At 40.4% G+C, this 15,668-nt stretch overlaps 1 protein-coding gene across 1 annotated transcript in view; it reads left to right on the forward strand.

Moving 5' to 3' along the window:
* The window catches only part of DNAJC16 (DnaJ heat shock protein family (Hsp40) member C16), a 221,859-nt gene that overhangs the window by 60,253 nt on the left and 145,938 nt on the right, over positions 1-15,668 (forward strand). The window contains exons 3-4 of the mRNA XM_078642994.1: positions 612-678; positions 13,754-14,087. Of these exons, the coding sequence (XP_078499120.1) occupies positions 612-678; positions 13,754-14,087 (401 nt within the window). The remainder of the gene's footprint in view (positions 1-611; positions 679-13,753; positions 14,088-15,668) is intronic.

Here is a 15,668-nt window from a genome sequence, read left to right on the forward strand (position 1 = left end):
GAAGCATCAGCGTGGAAGGCTTAGACTTAAGAAAGGGCAGGACTTTGGCCCTGGCACCGAGCTAAGCACACCATAATGGCTCATGGCTCCAGGTCAGAAGGGCACAGCACAGGACTGAGAAACAAGCCTGGGACTGGGATGTCCAGGAATATAGTTGAGTTCTTGAGTTTGATTTCCTCCTTCAAAAGGCAGCACTGAGGGTGAGGCATCGAGCATTGGTCCCCACTGAGGAAGATGCTCACCTTGGAATAACTGGGCTCAGACTGAACTACATACTTATTGCCCCACTTGGAAAGTCAGGACTTGGAGCTTCAGGCTGGGAAAGGCAGAAACAAGGACAACGTCTCAGCCATGGAGCAGTTTCTCAAAAATGTTTGGTTCAAGATTGAGTGTACATCTTACAGCTCCATCTTTTAAAGGGTGCACCCTGCCATGAACATCAGGTATGAAGGTGCCATTACATGGGCCCTCAAGAAATGTTCTTGTACCCCTTCTTCCTTCGACTCGATCAGCCACCATTCATTTTGTCCCACACAGTTGCTAAATTCCTTAATCTTGTCTGTCTTTCCGGGTGATAGTTTTAGTCTATAATTTTTGTAATTTTCATGCAGGCATCCAGATAAAAACAAGAACGCAGGAGCAGAAGACAAGTTTATCCAAGTCAGCAAAGCATATGAGGTATTTATGAAGTTGCTTACAATCCTTTCCTGTTGTGATATAACTTTTTCCCATTAAGGCACGAAGATATTCAAAATGAAAGCTGTTAAACTGTACACAAACTATATTGTAATATGTTTAAGGATGTCTGGGGGTGGGCAACCGTCCGATTGAGGATGTAGGGAATCTTCATTTGTCTCCCCACCCTCTGTGCATTTAATTCAATCACCACATGGTTCCTTGATAAAGTCACCACACAGTTCCTTGATCCAGTCACCAAACGTCTTTGTTCCAGTCATCATTTAGGCCTCAAACAATGGCCATTAGTGATAACAAATAATACACCTCGCACAAAATCACCTCAATGCATGAATTAATGATGGCCGACTCTTTCTGTTCATGGGCTACATTAAGTGTGCATTCTCTAAGATATATATATATATATATATATATATATATATATATATTACCTACTGGCGGTCGCCAGTAGGTATATATAGTTAGGATTTTTTCTCTATGGGTTTTTTGAAAATTCTATGTCTAATAACTTTGGCGTTTGTGGACGGAATTGGCTGAAATTTTCAGGAAAATGGCACATTTTGTTTCTGAGCAGCCCTTGAAAATTTGGGGGGGGTTCGTCCAGTGGGGGCCGAGAAAAAAGGGGGGTCCCAAAACGTGTTTTTAACATTGAGTTTTCCATAGGGCGGTTGGCCTCACTTTTAGCCCGAACGGCTGAATGGATTTGCACGAAACTTGGCAAAATTGTAGGGACTGGTAGCCCGATGTGCCTTTTGTAGGTCTCAATATATGTGCTCCAGTGGATTTTGAGAAATTAACGTTTAAAAAAAGATATATATCTGTAACAGCGGACCGGTTAGCGCTCTGGTTCGCGGACTTTTCGCGCAACGGAGCTTTGTGAAGCGAAGCTGATTGGTTCTCCGGCGTCTGTCAACATTCCAAACAGTCCGTAGCGGCCGCCATCTTGTCTCTCGGTAGGATCGAGAGACAAGAGGAGGTCAAAACAAAGGGGGAAATAACTATAAGGGGGCATAGTAGATCCTCGCTGACCCCCTAGGTTTGATGTGGAGGTTTTAAAAGGGCCCCGCGGGGCAAAAAAAAAAAAAAATAATAATAATTGAACGGCTGAATGGATTTGCACGAAACTTGGCAAAATATTAGGGACTGGTAGCCCGATGTGCCTTTGCTAGGTCTCAATATATGTGCTCCAGTGGATTTTGAGAAATTAACGTTCAAAAAAAGATATATATCTGTAACAGCGCTCCGCTTCGCGTAACGGAGGTTTGCGAAGCTGATTGGTCATTCTGTCACTGGGCTATAGTTGGGCTACATCTGGCTGATATTTGGGCTACATTTGTTTTTTTGTGTGTCTGGCGGCCATCTTTGGGCTACATTGGGCTACATTGGGCTTCATTGGGCTACATTCGGCTAATTAGCAAATAGCTCATCGCAAACTAGGAATGGTAAAGAATCGCTATTTATTCCTTAAAGTTCGCTATTTAGGAAATGCAAATAACTTTGATGATACATATGGCGGTTCATCTCTAACAAGATAAGAAGCATAGGGATAGATTTATGATGACTGGCGCATCACCAGGGATGTGTTAGTCATTCTGTGCCGCTGTTCCGTCACCTATGGTGTGCTGCATTTACAATGCGGCGCATCATGGGGCAAAAACAGCACAGATGCGTGATGTATCTGTGCCGTAAAGGTGGCGCATTGCTGGAGTTGTATCGCAAGTGTGATGAAGCTCCAGCAAGGGTCGGGGGTGCCCCTGTCGCAGGGTTTCTGTTCTCACACAGAACTGTGGACAGAGGATTGGAACCTCGGCGAATTAGGGTGTCCCAAAACTCACGTTAGTAATCAAAAACTATTTAGCAAGCTAGGTACAGTGTCACATTGGATATAACAAACTCTCAATGTTTAGACAATCCAGAATATGAACTTATAGTACCTCAGGATACGTGGAACTCATGAACAGTCGGTCGTTATATATTTCTTAGAAACCAGAACATGGAGTTAAGAAGAACACATGTGTATTTGAAATGTTTATTTACTAATGCCGTCTTCTCAGGCGTAGTACCTTAGATAATAAAAGTACACATATTATCAGTAGCAAAATTACCAGCATAGTTACTAGTACATAAAAAGTGAATGGTGATAGTATGTTAACATGCTGTAAATGAATAAGAGTTAGCAACACTTATAAGCAGCCGCGGGCCGTGGAGGGAGTTACGGTGAGGCAGGGAGGCGGGGAGGGGGAGAAGCAGGGTGGAGAATACAAGTACACATATTATCAGTAGCAAAATTACCAGCATAGTTACTAGTACATAAAAAGCGAATGGTGACAGTATGTTAACATGCTGTAAATGAATAAGAGTTAGCAACACTTATAAGCAGCCGCGGGCCGTGGAGGGAGTTACGGTGGGGCAGGGAGGCGGGGAGGGGGAGGGGCAAGGTAGAGAGGGCTCCACCCTGCTTCTCCCCCTCCCCGCCTCCCTGCCCCATCGTAACTCCCTCCACGGCCCGCGGCTGCTTATATCTCACCCTCCCTAATACACATATTATATTATTTGCTAAGAAGGTCTCTTTGTGTTGGTTTAGGGCGTGTCCATACTTTAGTGTCTTAGATTTGAAGGAATCACATCAGCATACACCAGCTCTCTCTTCATGTGAACCGCATCAACTGTTGTGTATGTGTGTTCGGCAAAGCAATATAAAACCCGCCTCATGCCCAGAATTGGCAGAAGTTGCACTTATGTTATGAGTATGAAGTCGTGGAGATCAGACCTCATAACAATTCTGTATCGTGTTGTTCTTGAAACTTTAGCACTCGCTGTACAGATATAGTTTAACAAGTAAAGCAGATAGTAGACCAATAACATATTATTCTCATGTAAACCACGATGAACTACTAGGTGGAAAGCTAAAGCAACAACTAAGTGTCGTGTGCAGAAGTTGCAAAAAAGGAAAAATGGCGTTTAAACCGGTAATGAGCCCATGCTAACTTAACACGGTGTAAAGATATCCAGGACCTAGATGACACCTCCTCATGATCCGGAAACGAACTGAATAAGATAATAGAAGTGCCATCTCATGAGAGCAGATTGCAAGTTTATATGTGGACGGTCCGCAAGGTAAAGCATTAAAAACTAGGAAAATTCAATGCTAAAGAAAAATAAAACAGCCAAGTACTTTATCGAGTCTTAAGCCAATAGGCAAGGTAAATAATAAAAACTTGACAAATAAGTCAATGAATTGTCAATGAAATGCTAGTACTCAGCATATCAAACATGAAAAAGGTCTATGACATAACTGTGTATGCAAAATAAGCTGCAACAGCCTCCAATAGGAAGTCACCGTCTTCATCCGAAAACAGTTCAGCCATCCAATTTAAAAGCGGAAAAGAACATACGTGCTCTCCCAGCACCGGATCCTCTATCACCATCAGAGGACAGCTCGGTGGGTTTTCAAGAAAGCTGTGTTCCAAGAAAGACTGTGCTGCCGCCAGTAAATTCCAGGGACCAAGTAGTCCATGCATCAATGCCACAGCCATAATCCTTTCGCCAGGACAAATCAACTCGTGAGTAATGATAGGAGTCATCAGCTGATTAAAGTCGACGTCAGGAGAAACCGGTCCGCAGAGACACAAATCAATGGCCCAATCGAAATCACAGGTCAGGCAGTGAAATACAGGCTGGACACAGGTGAAGTAGGAGAACCGAAAAGATAATCCATATGCCGTGCTTAATATCGCCAACGGCATTGTGCCATAATATTCTAGCATGCGATTGCGGAACAGTGTCAGCAGCTGCAGGGTCGGAGGTTGCATAGGAGGGACATCCATATTTAAAAATGTAAAAAAGCACAAGAGCGTCCGCTGGTAATGCAAGTAAAAATGCAATCCACGAACCAGAGTGGAGAAAATGGAATGAAAGGGAGCAGGGATGACTCCAAAGATTTTCTCAAATGAAGTCACGAGACCACTGGTAACAACTTTAAAAAAGTGTGCCAGGGATTTTGTGGAGGATGCGTTAAAGATAGTCGGAAACATGTTGCTGAAATTGAAAGGCAAACCTGTGTACGGGTGTTCGCTATGTGAAGTACGAAAGTTTCACGGGCCGAACTCAAGGCCACCTCTCTCTGAGACAAAAGAGCTCTTATTCTTGTCATGCCGTTGAAACGTGTCCCAAGGTTGGTATTTGTGGCCAGATTGAAAACTCCCTATGTTCATGTGTGGGAGGAAATAGAACATTTCTGCAGCAAATAACCCGTTCACTTACTGTTACGATAAAAGGAATACTTTTAATTAACTCAGAACAATCTTCATTATTGAGCATCAAATAACTACCATTTTCCAACAACTTGAACGTGGGGATGATAGCAGGAACTGGCGTGCCTTGCAACACGCAAGCCATATTTGGTCGGTGTTTGTTGCATGAACCGTGTAACTGTATGTGCCTACACATTAGTGAATGATCTGGCGTCTCAGTGCATTCCTCTCCATTCAGATAAACTTCTTGATCATCTTTGAAACATCTGTATGTGTATGGAAGCGACCAGACCTCATGAACAAAAGCACTACCTAAAGGTTCATAAAGACCTATTGGTATATATTTCATACAATTTGAAAACTTATATAAAGCAAAAGGCAGCGTTATTAAACCGTGGATAAGGCATGTTGCCAAAAAACCCGCAATCCTCTGCTGATGATGTCACTGAGCATGTCATGAATGATGTAATATGTGACATCATCAGTAGTGGATTATGGGTAATAGTATCTCTAGTTTACTCCCCTATAGCTGTCTTTCTTTTAACATAAGTGTGTGTTTCCTTCCCTTATACTTACTGTTTTTGGTTCGCTTCCAGTTCGCGTACCAGCGAGCGAACTAGGAAGCGAACTAAGAGAAATAGAGGTTGGCACAGTTCCAAATATTGTACCAATTTTTTAATAACGGGGAGGTAGTTCTGAAAAGAACTTTTTTTTTATTTTTCTGAACATTTTTTTACTGTTTTTGAATTTTTCGGAACAGTTTTATATTTTTTTGGGTTTTTCTTGGAGGGGGCAATGAAAACGATTCATTGTAAAGGGCTCAACAGGAGCAACAAAACAAAAAAAAGAAGTATTTATTATTTTGGGCGTTTCGGACAAACTTGCATATGATAGTCAATAGCTCTGTTGATCAGAGTGATGCTTCTTTCTCCGTAGGAAATGAATCCATCGCAAAATACGCAGGTGTGTTTTACTTCACCAAATCTCATTTGTATATTTGGCACCATCTCCCTGCCCTCTGGTCCCGTTACTTCCGGTACAACAGATCTTCTGGCCATAATAGGGAGATTATCTAGGTCGTTCCGAAACTGTGCAGCACTGTAGTTGTTAGGATGCCACCTAGTCATATGGCGATGCATTGTGTAGTTTCCGAAACTGTATTTTTTGTCGGTCCCTCTGGACAGTCTATCTTGACATATAAGGCAAGTTACGTATCTTGCATTTACTTTTTTCTGACCTTTGGGAATTTTAAAAAATTGCCAAATGAAGTTTTCTTTCCGGTGAGACGTCTTGGGCTGCTCAGGCAAAAACTGCCTCTCTTCGTGCTCGTCCTCCTGTTCCTCTTCTTCTTCTTCTTGTTGAATTACAACTTGAGCAGGTGGTCCACTCTTCCTTGGATGTGGTGGAGGTGGTGGGGAAGCACCAGCTGAAGCTACTAAAGAAGCCATTGCTCAGTGATCACAAAGGGTCTTTCTCTCACAATGATGAAAGTCAGAGTGAGGAAAGAAGGAGGGATTTTCATCATTTGGGAAAAACAAGAGTTCTCAACCAATCAAAAGTGTTCATTTTAGATTATATGACCTAGTCTTACATCATTAGGAAACCAAAAGTGAAATGAACCAATGAAAAGTGTTATTACCAAGTCACATGACTTGCTGTGTTTACGTTAAGCGCTTTGCAGGGCCTCCCGGTTTGCTTCCAGAAACCTGCGCTTTGGCACTCGCTTCGCGTACCAGTTCGCTAACGTAGCACGTCATATGACGTATCAAGCGACAACGTGGAACGTCATGCGGACGGGAGGCGTCACGATGTTGTTTTCTAACGCGGCACTTGCGGTAAAGAAACGTTTACCGGCTCGCGGTCTATTTCGCGGCATCAAGGTCAGCTAACGGGAAGCTTCCCGATTCGCGAAGCGGGAACGAAGAAAAAAAAATATTTTAAAAAAAAATTATTCATAAACATATAAAATATATTTTTGGATTTAAAGAAGAATACATTTTACAGCTACAGATATTAGCTGTTAAAAAACCAATGAAATTCACAGAAAAAACCATAGGTTATAGACCATATATAGTTAGGAATTAGCATTTACAAAACCTTGAAAATTCACTGAAAAAACCATAGGTTATAGACCATATATAGTTAGGAAATAGCATTTAGAAAACCTTATTTTACTCACACAAAACCATTGAAATTCCATATATAGTTAGTTGCACTAACTATATATCGCGCACCTGCAATCCACTGCTGATGATGTCACATATTACATCATTCATGACATGGTCAGTGACATCACTGATGACATCACTGATGACATCTCAAATGACATCACTGATGACATCACTGATGACAACATCCAGTGACTGTATGCTTCTGTAAAGTTAAAATATGTCTTACATATTGAAGAATGAGTGGATGTATAAGTGTCTGGATGAAGGATTTAGTAGGTGCATGACTGACTGTATAAGTGAGTGATTAAATGTGTCTCACTGAGTGCATGGGTTAGTGACTAAACTGTTTTAAATTGTGCATCATTGTGTCTGTTGTTTTGTAATCTGATGCATGTGTTGATCATTAGCTATATGACTAACTATATGGGTTATTGATTAGTTGCCCAAGTATTTGTATGGGAGACTGAGTGTGTGTGTGGGTGTCTGGGAGGTGTATGACTCTGTGCATAGATGTGTGAGCAGTTGATTCACTAGATGTATGGGTTCAAAAGTGCATGTGGAAACATCTGTATGGGCGGTTGACTGTGTGCATGAGTGTATTGGTGAGTGAATGGATATCTCAGTGCTACATGTCAAAGTAAGTACATATGTAAAACACAGTACATGTGATAGTTGACATATATAAATAACTGTGCATAAGAGCCAGTGAATGTGTGAGTGGCTGTATGGATTATTGTGAACTTGTATCAGGGATTGTATAACAGAGTAAATATGTGTTATTATATGTTCCAATAAGTAAGGTGTGTATAACTATATAGTTGAGGAAATCGAGGTGTGATTGATTCTTTGCAAGACTGACTAGGTGTGTGAGTAACTCCATGGATGAGTGACAGTCTGTGAGTGTCTGTTTACACTGAGTGTATCTAAGGTTATATTAGAGTCTGAAGAGGTTCATTGTATCATCACATGAATGATGTCATCAGTGATGTGATCAGTAATGTCAAATGAGATGTCATCAGTGATGTCATCAGTGATGTCATTTGAGATGTCATCAGTGATGTCACTGACCATGTCATGAATGATGTAATATGTGACATCATCAGCAGTGGATTGCAGGTGCGCGATATATAGTTAGTGCAACTAACTATATATGGAATTTCAATGGTTTTGTGTGAGTAAAATAAGGTTTTCTAAATGCTATTTCCTAACTATATATGGTCTATAACCTATGGTTTTTTCAGTGAATTTTCAAGGTTTTGTAAATGCTAATTCCTAACTATATATGGTCTATAACCTATGGTTTTTTCTGTGAATATATATATATATATATATATATATATATATATATATATATATATATATATATAGGCTATACTTCATACTGTTCTTTCTATATTCAGTTAGAACAAGGTTGCTTTAGATCTGCCTAATGACACCACCCATATGCATTTTTTTTAAAACGTTTGAGAGATGTCAGTATGTCCTAGTTATTTATTGGTTTGAACAGGATTTTAATGTTCTCACTTTTTATCAATATGAGGTTTGTATTGGTTTAACAGCTTAGAGTTTTTTTAACAGCAATATCCAGGAATATTGATATTTTAAACATATTTATTTATTTATATGTTTTATATTTATTCTAAATTGCTGTTATTTATGATATATTATTCACCTGACTCTATGGCTATTTAATTAACTGAATGTTTAAATCAAGTTTGACTCTTTGCAAGTTTCGCTTTCATAAGTACTCATTGCAGTATGTTTTCTATGTTCATGCTGAAGCTTTTGCAATAAAAAACAAAACATATAACGATATACACGAGGGTCAGAGGGGTAGTATTTATTGACCGACTATACTCCAAACCCCTAATACAATACTTAAACCACTTAAAGGCGATAATCAGTCTATTAGAATGAACAAAAAAACCTCTTGGTGCTCTGAAAGAATGATGCTCACATGTCGACCTTATCTATTGTCAGGAGATAGTATAATTGTTCCATACTATCAGGTTGTTTTTACTCATGACATTAGGACGATCCTTAAATAAACATATTTTTCTCCCTCATAGTCATTTTTATCTCTCACGTTTTCACTAGCACTGCACACCACCAGCTCTCATATATTTTGGAAAGCACTTTGGCCGAGAACATCTGGAGTATGTGGTCAGGTATCCAACATTGTTAGTCTTAGAGCAACATTGGCTACATAGACTATACTCCCTTGGATTTCCAGATGACGAGGCTCCGCCAAAAGGGTGGGCTGATGGAATTCACATTTATCCCAAGTGCTGGGCAAACTATCTGAGTTTGGTGAGCATTCTTTCGGAGCACCAAGAGTTTTTTTTGTTCATTCTAATAGACTGATTATCTCCTTTAAGTGGTTGAAGCTTTTGCAATTACATGTCATGATTGGTTACACCTTAAAAGGAGTGTCCCGCCTTTTCAACGTTGTCATGTGATCAAGGCCTCCTTAGGCTGAAACGCGTTATGGCGGTTTTTGGTGTTGGGCACTAAATAAATTCAAAAACGCACCAGTTCCTGGGTTCGCCTTGTCTTTGTTGTCAATGCTGTTGAAGTCGTTTTTCTGATATATATATATAGAGCAGAAATCACAAACCAGGCAAAATATCGAACTTTGAAAATTGTCTGAGAAAGTAGATTGCGATGTATATATCAGGAAATTGGTAATGAACAAAGGACTGAATTATCTTGTAAATAATGTGAAATATGTACAGCTTAAGTATACTTTACATCTAGTTGTGTCTCTCGCACTCTTATATAGGGAAAGGCAACAGTACTTTACTGGCTTTCGTAGTAAAAATAGTAAAAATAATTTTTGCGTAAAAACACAACACTTTATTAAATTGAGAATCATACACTGTATATAGATTGTAAATATGTAAAATGGAATGCATAATCAATGCAACAATCTAACAATAAGTACTTTACAGTTATGTTTGAATTGATTTGCGAAGAGTCAACGTAATGCATTTTTCAAACTACTTACAAAATGGCGATAATTTTTGTTTCTAAAGATACAAGGTTGACAGTCTAGACTTTTAATGGAAATGGAAAAGGGGACTTACTTTTTGTACTGCACATTGCACTTTAAAAATGGTCTAGACACCAAGGACTCTATGGTCCAGTGGAAGGCTTGTAGTAGCCGAAACGCGTAGGCCGTCCTAATCGTTGCACGATTATTTTGCACATGGTGTGTAAATAAATACACTTTTATGTTCAAAACTACCTGTTGCTGTGCCGTGACTTCAATTGCCGAGAAATGAGGTGAGAAGAATCCAAGAATTATTTATATATATATATATATATATATATATGAATTTGAATTTAAAAAATTTATATAGCGCATCATACACCATTACGGTTTCTTGGCGCTTTGGCGGCAAACAATAAAACAGGGCTAAGCCATTAGAGGGGAAAAGCCTGAGCAAACAAAAAAGTTTTCAGGCCCTTGCGGAAGAGGGAGTATTGTTTTAGAGCACGAAGGTGGTCAGGCAGGGAGTTCCAAAATGCCGGGGCTAATACAGAAAAGTTGGAACCTCCCCATTTTTTCCTGATGAAACGAGGGACTAGCAATAGGGACCGATCAGACGACCGAAGATGTCTGACGGGAACATAGTTAGTTAAAAGGGAAGAAATGAAGGCCGGGGCCGTTCCATATAGATATATATATATATATATATATATATATATATATATATATATATATATATATATATATATTGGATATCTATGACCTTTAATAGTGTGGTAGTGCTTGAGAGGGTAGCTGCTTTAAGGTAAATAACAAGGTTGGAACAAATGATTCATTCTTTGCACCCAGACTTCGGTTATTTTGGAAATGGATCTAGCCATCTGTTTCCTCATTCATTTATGATTGTGTTGAACACATTTGTACCTGTAAGGGATGATGGCAATGCACTTTAACCTTCTTTTCCAAAGCACCTGCTGCAAAGGACATAGACTGTCGAAAAACAAAAGCCTTTCATCCACATTTTCAAAGATGTGGTAAAATTGCAAGCAACCAACTCCCAAAAACGTTCCACTCCTGCTCAAAATGATTTTTAAAATTCTTGTTTGTGTTTCTTATCCTAATTTGAGGATAAAATCTCAATGAATCGTGGGAGGAAATGATTGTTAGGGCCTTATTGATGGCATGTGTGTTGCCTTTCCAGAAGGAAGTCAGGTGAGCAAGGGGACGATTGGTGATGTTGGTGTTGAAGGCATGACTGATGAGTGTGGCTTGGTTCTTGTGTTAGGTCATAGTGCTACTTTAAGGAGGGGAGTGGGGTTGAGTGTGGGTGTTCGTATGGACTCGCTCAGTATGTGCATGGAGAGATATTGCTAAAGTGGGAACAATGATGTTGTGCCTGTGTGTCTGTTTTCTGTCTGCCCACTCGTGTTTGTGGGTTGAAGAGTGCTGTTAGGGACCGCAGTGTGGGGCCTAATTGACAGACTGGGCACATTTACTGAGAAACAAATGCCACATACAAGTTTGTTGCCACTGCAGTGTGGCTCTCTAACTGAGTACTTTAAGCTTACCGTGTCTAGTGAGGCGAAGCAATAGATTACAGTTAATAAGTGATGGCACAAGGTGCTTGCAAACTTGTTATTTTAAAAGCAAAACAGAGTGAAGAGAGGTTAAATAGTAGTATTATTTTAAGTCCAAGGAGCTAAAATCACCAATGGTGGTATAGAGGCTGGTAAGCACAGAAGCAGGTGGCTTTTTTCTGTACGAGATAAAATGTTAAATGCAACTAACATGGATATCACAGTTTTTGCGAAGAGTACTTATCCCAGCTAATTACTTGCAGGCTCAAGAACATCAGAATATGGCTGGTTAGCATTGGAGATTATTGTACTTTAAGGACAGCCCCACATAAATGAATTTCTGCACATAAGCACCACCAGAACCAAAGAGAATATGAGCAGGAAACCCAAGGCAGAATTACTGTGGGTTTAAGACAACGAGATGTGTGTGAGGGCTGATTGCCAAATGAAAGTGATGATCAGACAGAAAGTGTTTCGGATGGGAAGCGTGTAGCAGCAAACACTACTTTCAAATACATAGGTAGACTCTCATAAAGCAAGCTGAGGTAAAAAATTTAACTACTGCAGATAGCAGACTTCAAAGCAGCTTCTGAAACAAGCAGCAAGGTTTGAGAAAAGAAAGACCAACCTCTGCCCAAAGTATTCACGAGGAACTAATGTGAGAGGGCGTGCAGCAGGATAATCTCAAGGGTGGCATACACCAAGCACAATCCACTGGTATGGAAATGTTTTGATACAGGCGCTAACTATGACCATCTGCTATAAGAACCTAGAATCGTTACTACTGACAAGCAACAGTTCATTAGTATGGGTGCTGCTCGGGGACAGCAGGCCAGCCCAGTGCACAGAGGCACCAAACTTCTGGTCACTTCACAGGATATGGCAATGCTCTGTAGCACTGCAAGCAGCAAAGGGTACTCTTGTTGTTTTAGGTGCATGAGAGAAAGTCTTTCAGAAGAACTCAAATTCTGATGTGTTTTCTACAGAAGACAGGCAAGCATACAGAACCACAGGCATTGATGCAGATTCTTAGACAACCCTTGATATTGTTCTGTATAGTGCTTTAAATGATTGCAGTCAGTATTCATGGCCAATGAAATTCTAATTGATATAACTGTGAAGAATGTGACAAGGGTAAATTCTGCATGAATTCCATAGTGGGTGGTATCCAGCAGTTTGTGTCACGCTTCAACTTTGTCTAAGGGAATATTTCTGCACTGGTGCTGCGATATGAGGCTCTGTGGTAGTACAACGGGTATTTACAGGCTGTGCAGATAGTAACTGCTAGAGGTTTATAAAAAATTGGTTTCATATGGGAATTGCAATAGGTTCTGGTGTTCTACAGGACTGCTTTGCTGCAATGGGAGATGAATGTGATCCCAGTTCTCTGAAAAACTGTGTCACTCATAATTAAGGCATCAGAATACTCTGTTGCTCATTAGTTCAGATTCTTCTCTATAGAATAATTAAGGGGCGTGTTTTGACGAACTGAACTATTGTGGAGCACGTTTAGCTAAGTGACTGAGCTTGTCAAGGAGGATCTTGGAGTGGTGTTGGGTTGAGCTTCAATTTCAGATGGCCTGTTGTGAATGATATAGAGTAGCTTGTTATAAACGGCTGTTGTGGATTATTATGTGGGAATCCTCTATGAATATTTGATGAAAGAGAAGCTGGTGGAGTGCTAAATTGAGTAGAGAGCGGTGGGGTTTGGACATGCAGTGGGTGGCGTCAAAATGATATTCTGTTGACATGATGGGCATGTTTTAATGAGTGATCTGTGGTGAGTGACCATGTTATGAAACATCACTTTGTGAGGAGGTGCATTGTTGATGCATGTGGGAAACTCTGATACGTGTGGAATTATTGATTATAGCGAGGATAAGAAGTGGTAGAAGGAATTTTCAGAGAACGTCTGAAGTTTTGCTCTGTTTCTTATTGGTTATTCAGATGAAAAAAGTACTCAAGTACAGAAAAAAACGGAAGAATTAAAGTTAAGAAACAGGATAACATGTAAAATGAAACAGAGATACCTTTTCTAACATTACCGTTTGTCACCATTACCAGGTTCTTTCAAATGAAGAGAAACGAACAAACTTCGACAGATATGGAGATGTGGGTGAGAACCAGGGCTACCCTCAGCAGCAGCAGAGCCATCACTTCCGACACTTCCATGACAGTTTTTACTTCGATGAATCTTTCTTTCACTTTCCTTTCAACTCGGAGAAGCGCGACTCGTCGGATGAGAAATACCTGCTTCACTTCTCTCATTACATCAATGAGGTAGTGCCAGACAGCTTTAGGAAACCCTACCTCATCAAGATCACCTCTGACTGGTGCTTCAGCTGCATCCACATAGAACCTGTGTGGAAGGAGGTGGTTCAGGAACTGGAAGGCTTGGGTAAGGATTTTACTGAATTTATTTAAATATGGAGTATTTGGGAGCATTATGAAGGAGCTATGAGTTTGGGCCGTCATCTCCATTTACAGCACATTGTGTAGCTTACCCTTTTGAAACGTACAGTGTGGGTCTTCTTCAGGAGTTTTCTATCTTTCCAATGGGATTTCTCTTCTGTGCTACAGACAGCTCTGCTGTTAGGGGATTTTAATCACACAAGCCCCCATTGTCAAAGTTTTCATGGAACAGCAGTTGAAGCTAGAGATCAATGGGAAAGGCATTCTCATTTACCCATACCTTCTCAACATCTAACTTACTGCATCAGGAGTTTAAACATTGTTTTGAGGGTCAGGTGCTTATGACCGACTTTGGTTTAAAGATACACCCCTGTAAAATTAGCTAGCCACCCTGGAATGACATAGACTAACTCACAGGGAGGGCGTTATGGTTTTTCTTTCATCCTTAACCTGGTGTAACATAATATTAATGTGCATTTCTAGCAGGCATTTATAAAATAACTGGCTTGCTAGCAGTCAAATAAGACTTATTATGTGCCTTGTGTCACTATCTATAGCTTTCTTCGAGTCAGATAGTGTGATATTGGATGCAGGTTAGTGTGAGCTGGTCTGGTTTAGCCAATCAATAAAGATGCACCATGGAAGGAAGATGATAGTGTTCTCTGATTCCTCCAATCTCTGCCCCTCTGTTTGCTCGAACACCCTGGTGTTCTAGAGAAATGTTTAGGTTAGGTCTCGTCTGAGATAGTGCATGCACTGTGGCTTGCAACATCTTTAGTATAAACAAGCATTTTTAATGCAATAGGTTTTGCATTCGCAAGAGTTTAAGCAATTCGCATCGTAAATGACAATGCATTTTATTTGTGTTTTCAAAAGTGACACATGTATAAAAGGCATTGTCATTTCTAATGCCGATAGCTCAAACTCTTGCAAATGCGACACCACTTTCATAGTGGCCGCGCACCCTTTCTTTAGATGTTGCTCACCGTATTCAGGTTACAGTGAGCAGCATCTAAAGAAAGGGGTGCAGCCAACATTAAAGTGTAAGCGTGGTTTAGGGTGCTTTCACATAAGAAAAAAAGAAAACAAGTTTCTGTAGAGCGGCCGCTAAAGTGAAAGCAAAGAAAACAAGTTTCTGTAGTGTGCCGCTAAAGTGAAAGTGGACTGCACTGCAAATTAAATAAAGAAGCGTGGACGCTAAAGTGAAAGGGGACGGGTTGCAAAAAAAAAAAATACAACAATAACAACAATGTCACAGCGGACGGCAAAGTCGTGGGTGGAACAGGGAAAGGCCATTAAAGAAAATACTGCTCGTCGGCCAGATAAAGCAGACCGTTTATGACCACAAGTAAAAAGTCCAGTCGTTACCGGAGGTTACAAATGCAGACAAGGCGGTACCAAGGAGGGGCTAGTAAGCCTATTCATGAATGAAAAGCAACGATTTTGAAGGACTGTATCTGGAGCCAATTGAAAAGATGGGCAGGAAATGAGCTGAGCTTTTATTCCATTCTTCAGTGCACCATGCCTCGCAGAGCAGCACATGCGCTGCCCAGGCTGGACCTAAAAA

This window comes from Lissotriton helveticus, chromosome 5_1, assembly GCF_964261635.1.
Source record: "Lissotriton helveticus chromosome 5_1, aLisHel1.1, whole genome shotgun sequence".
Taxonomy (NCBI): Eukaryota; Metazoa; Chordata; class Amphibia; order Caudata; family Salamandridae; genus Lissotriton; species Lissotriton helveticus.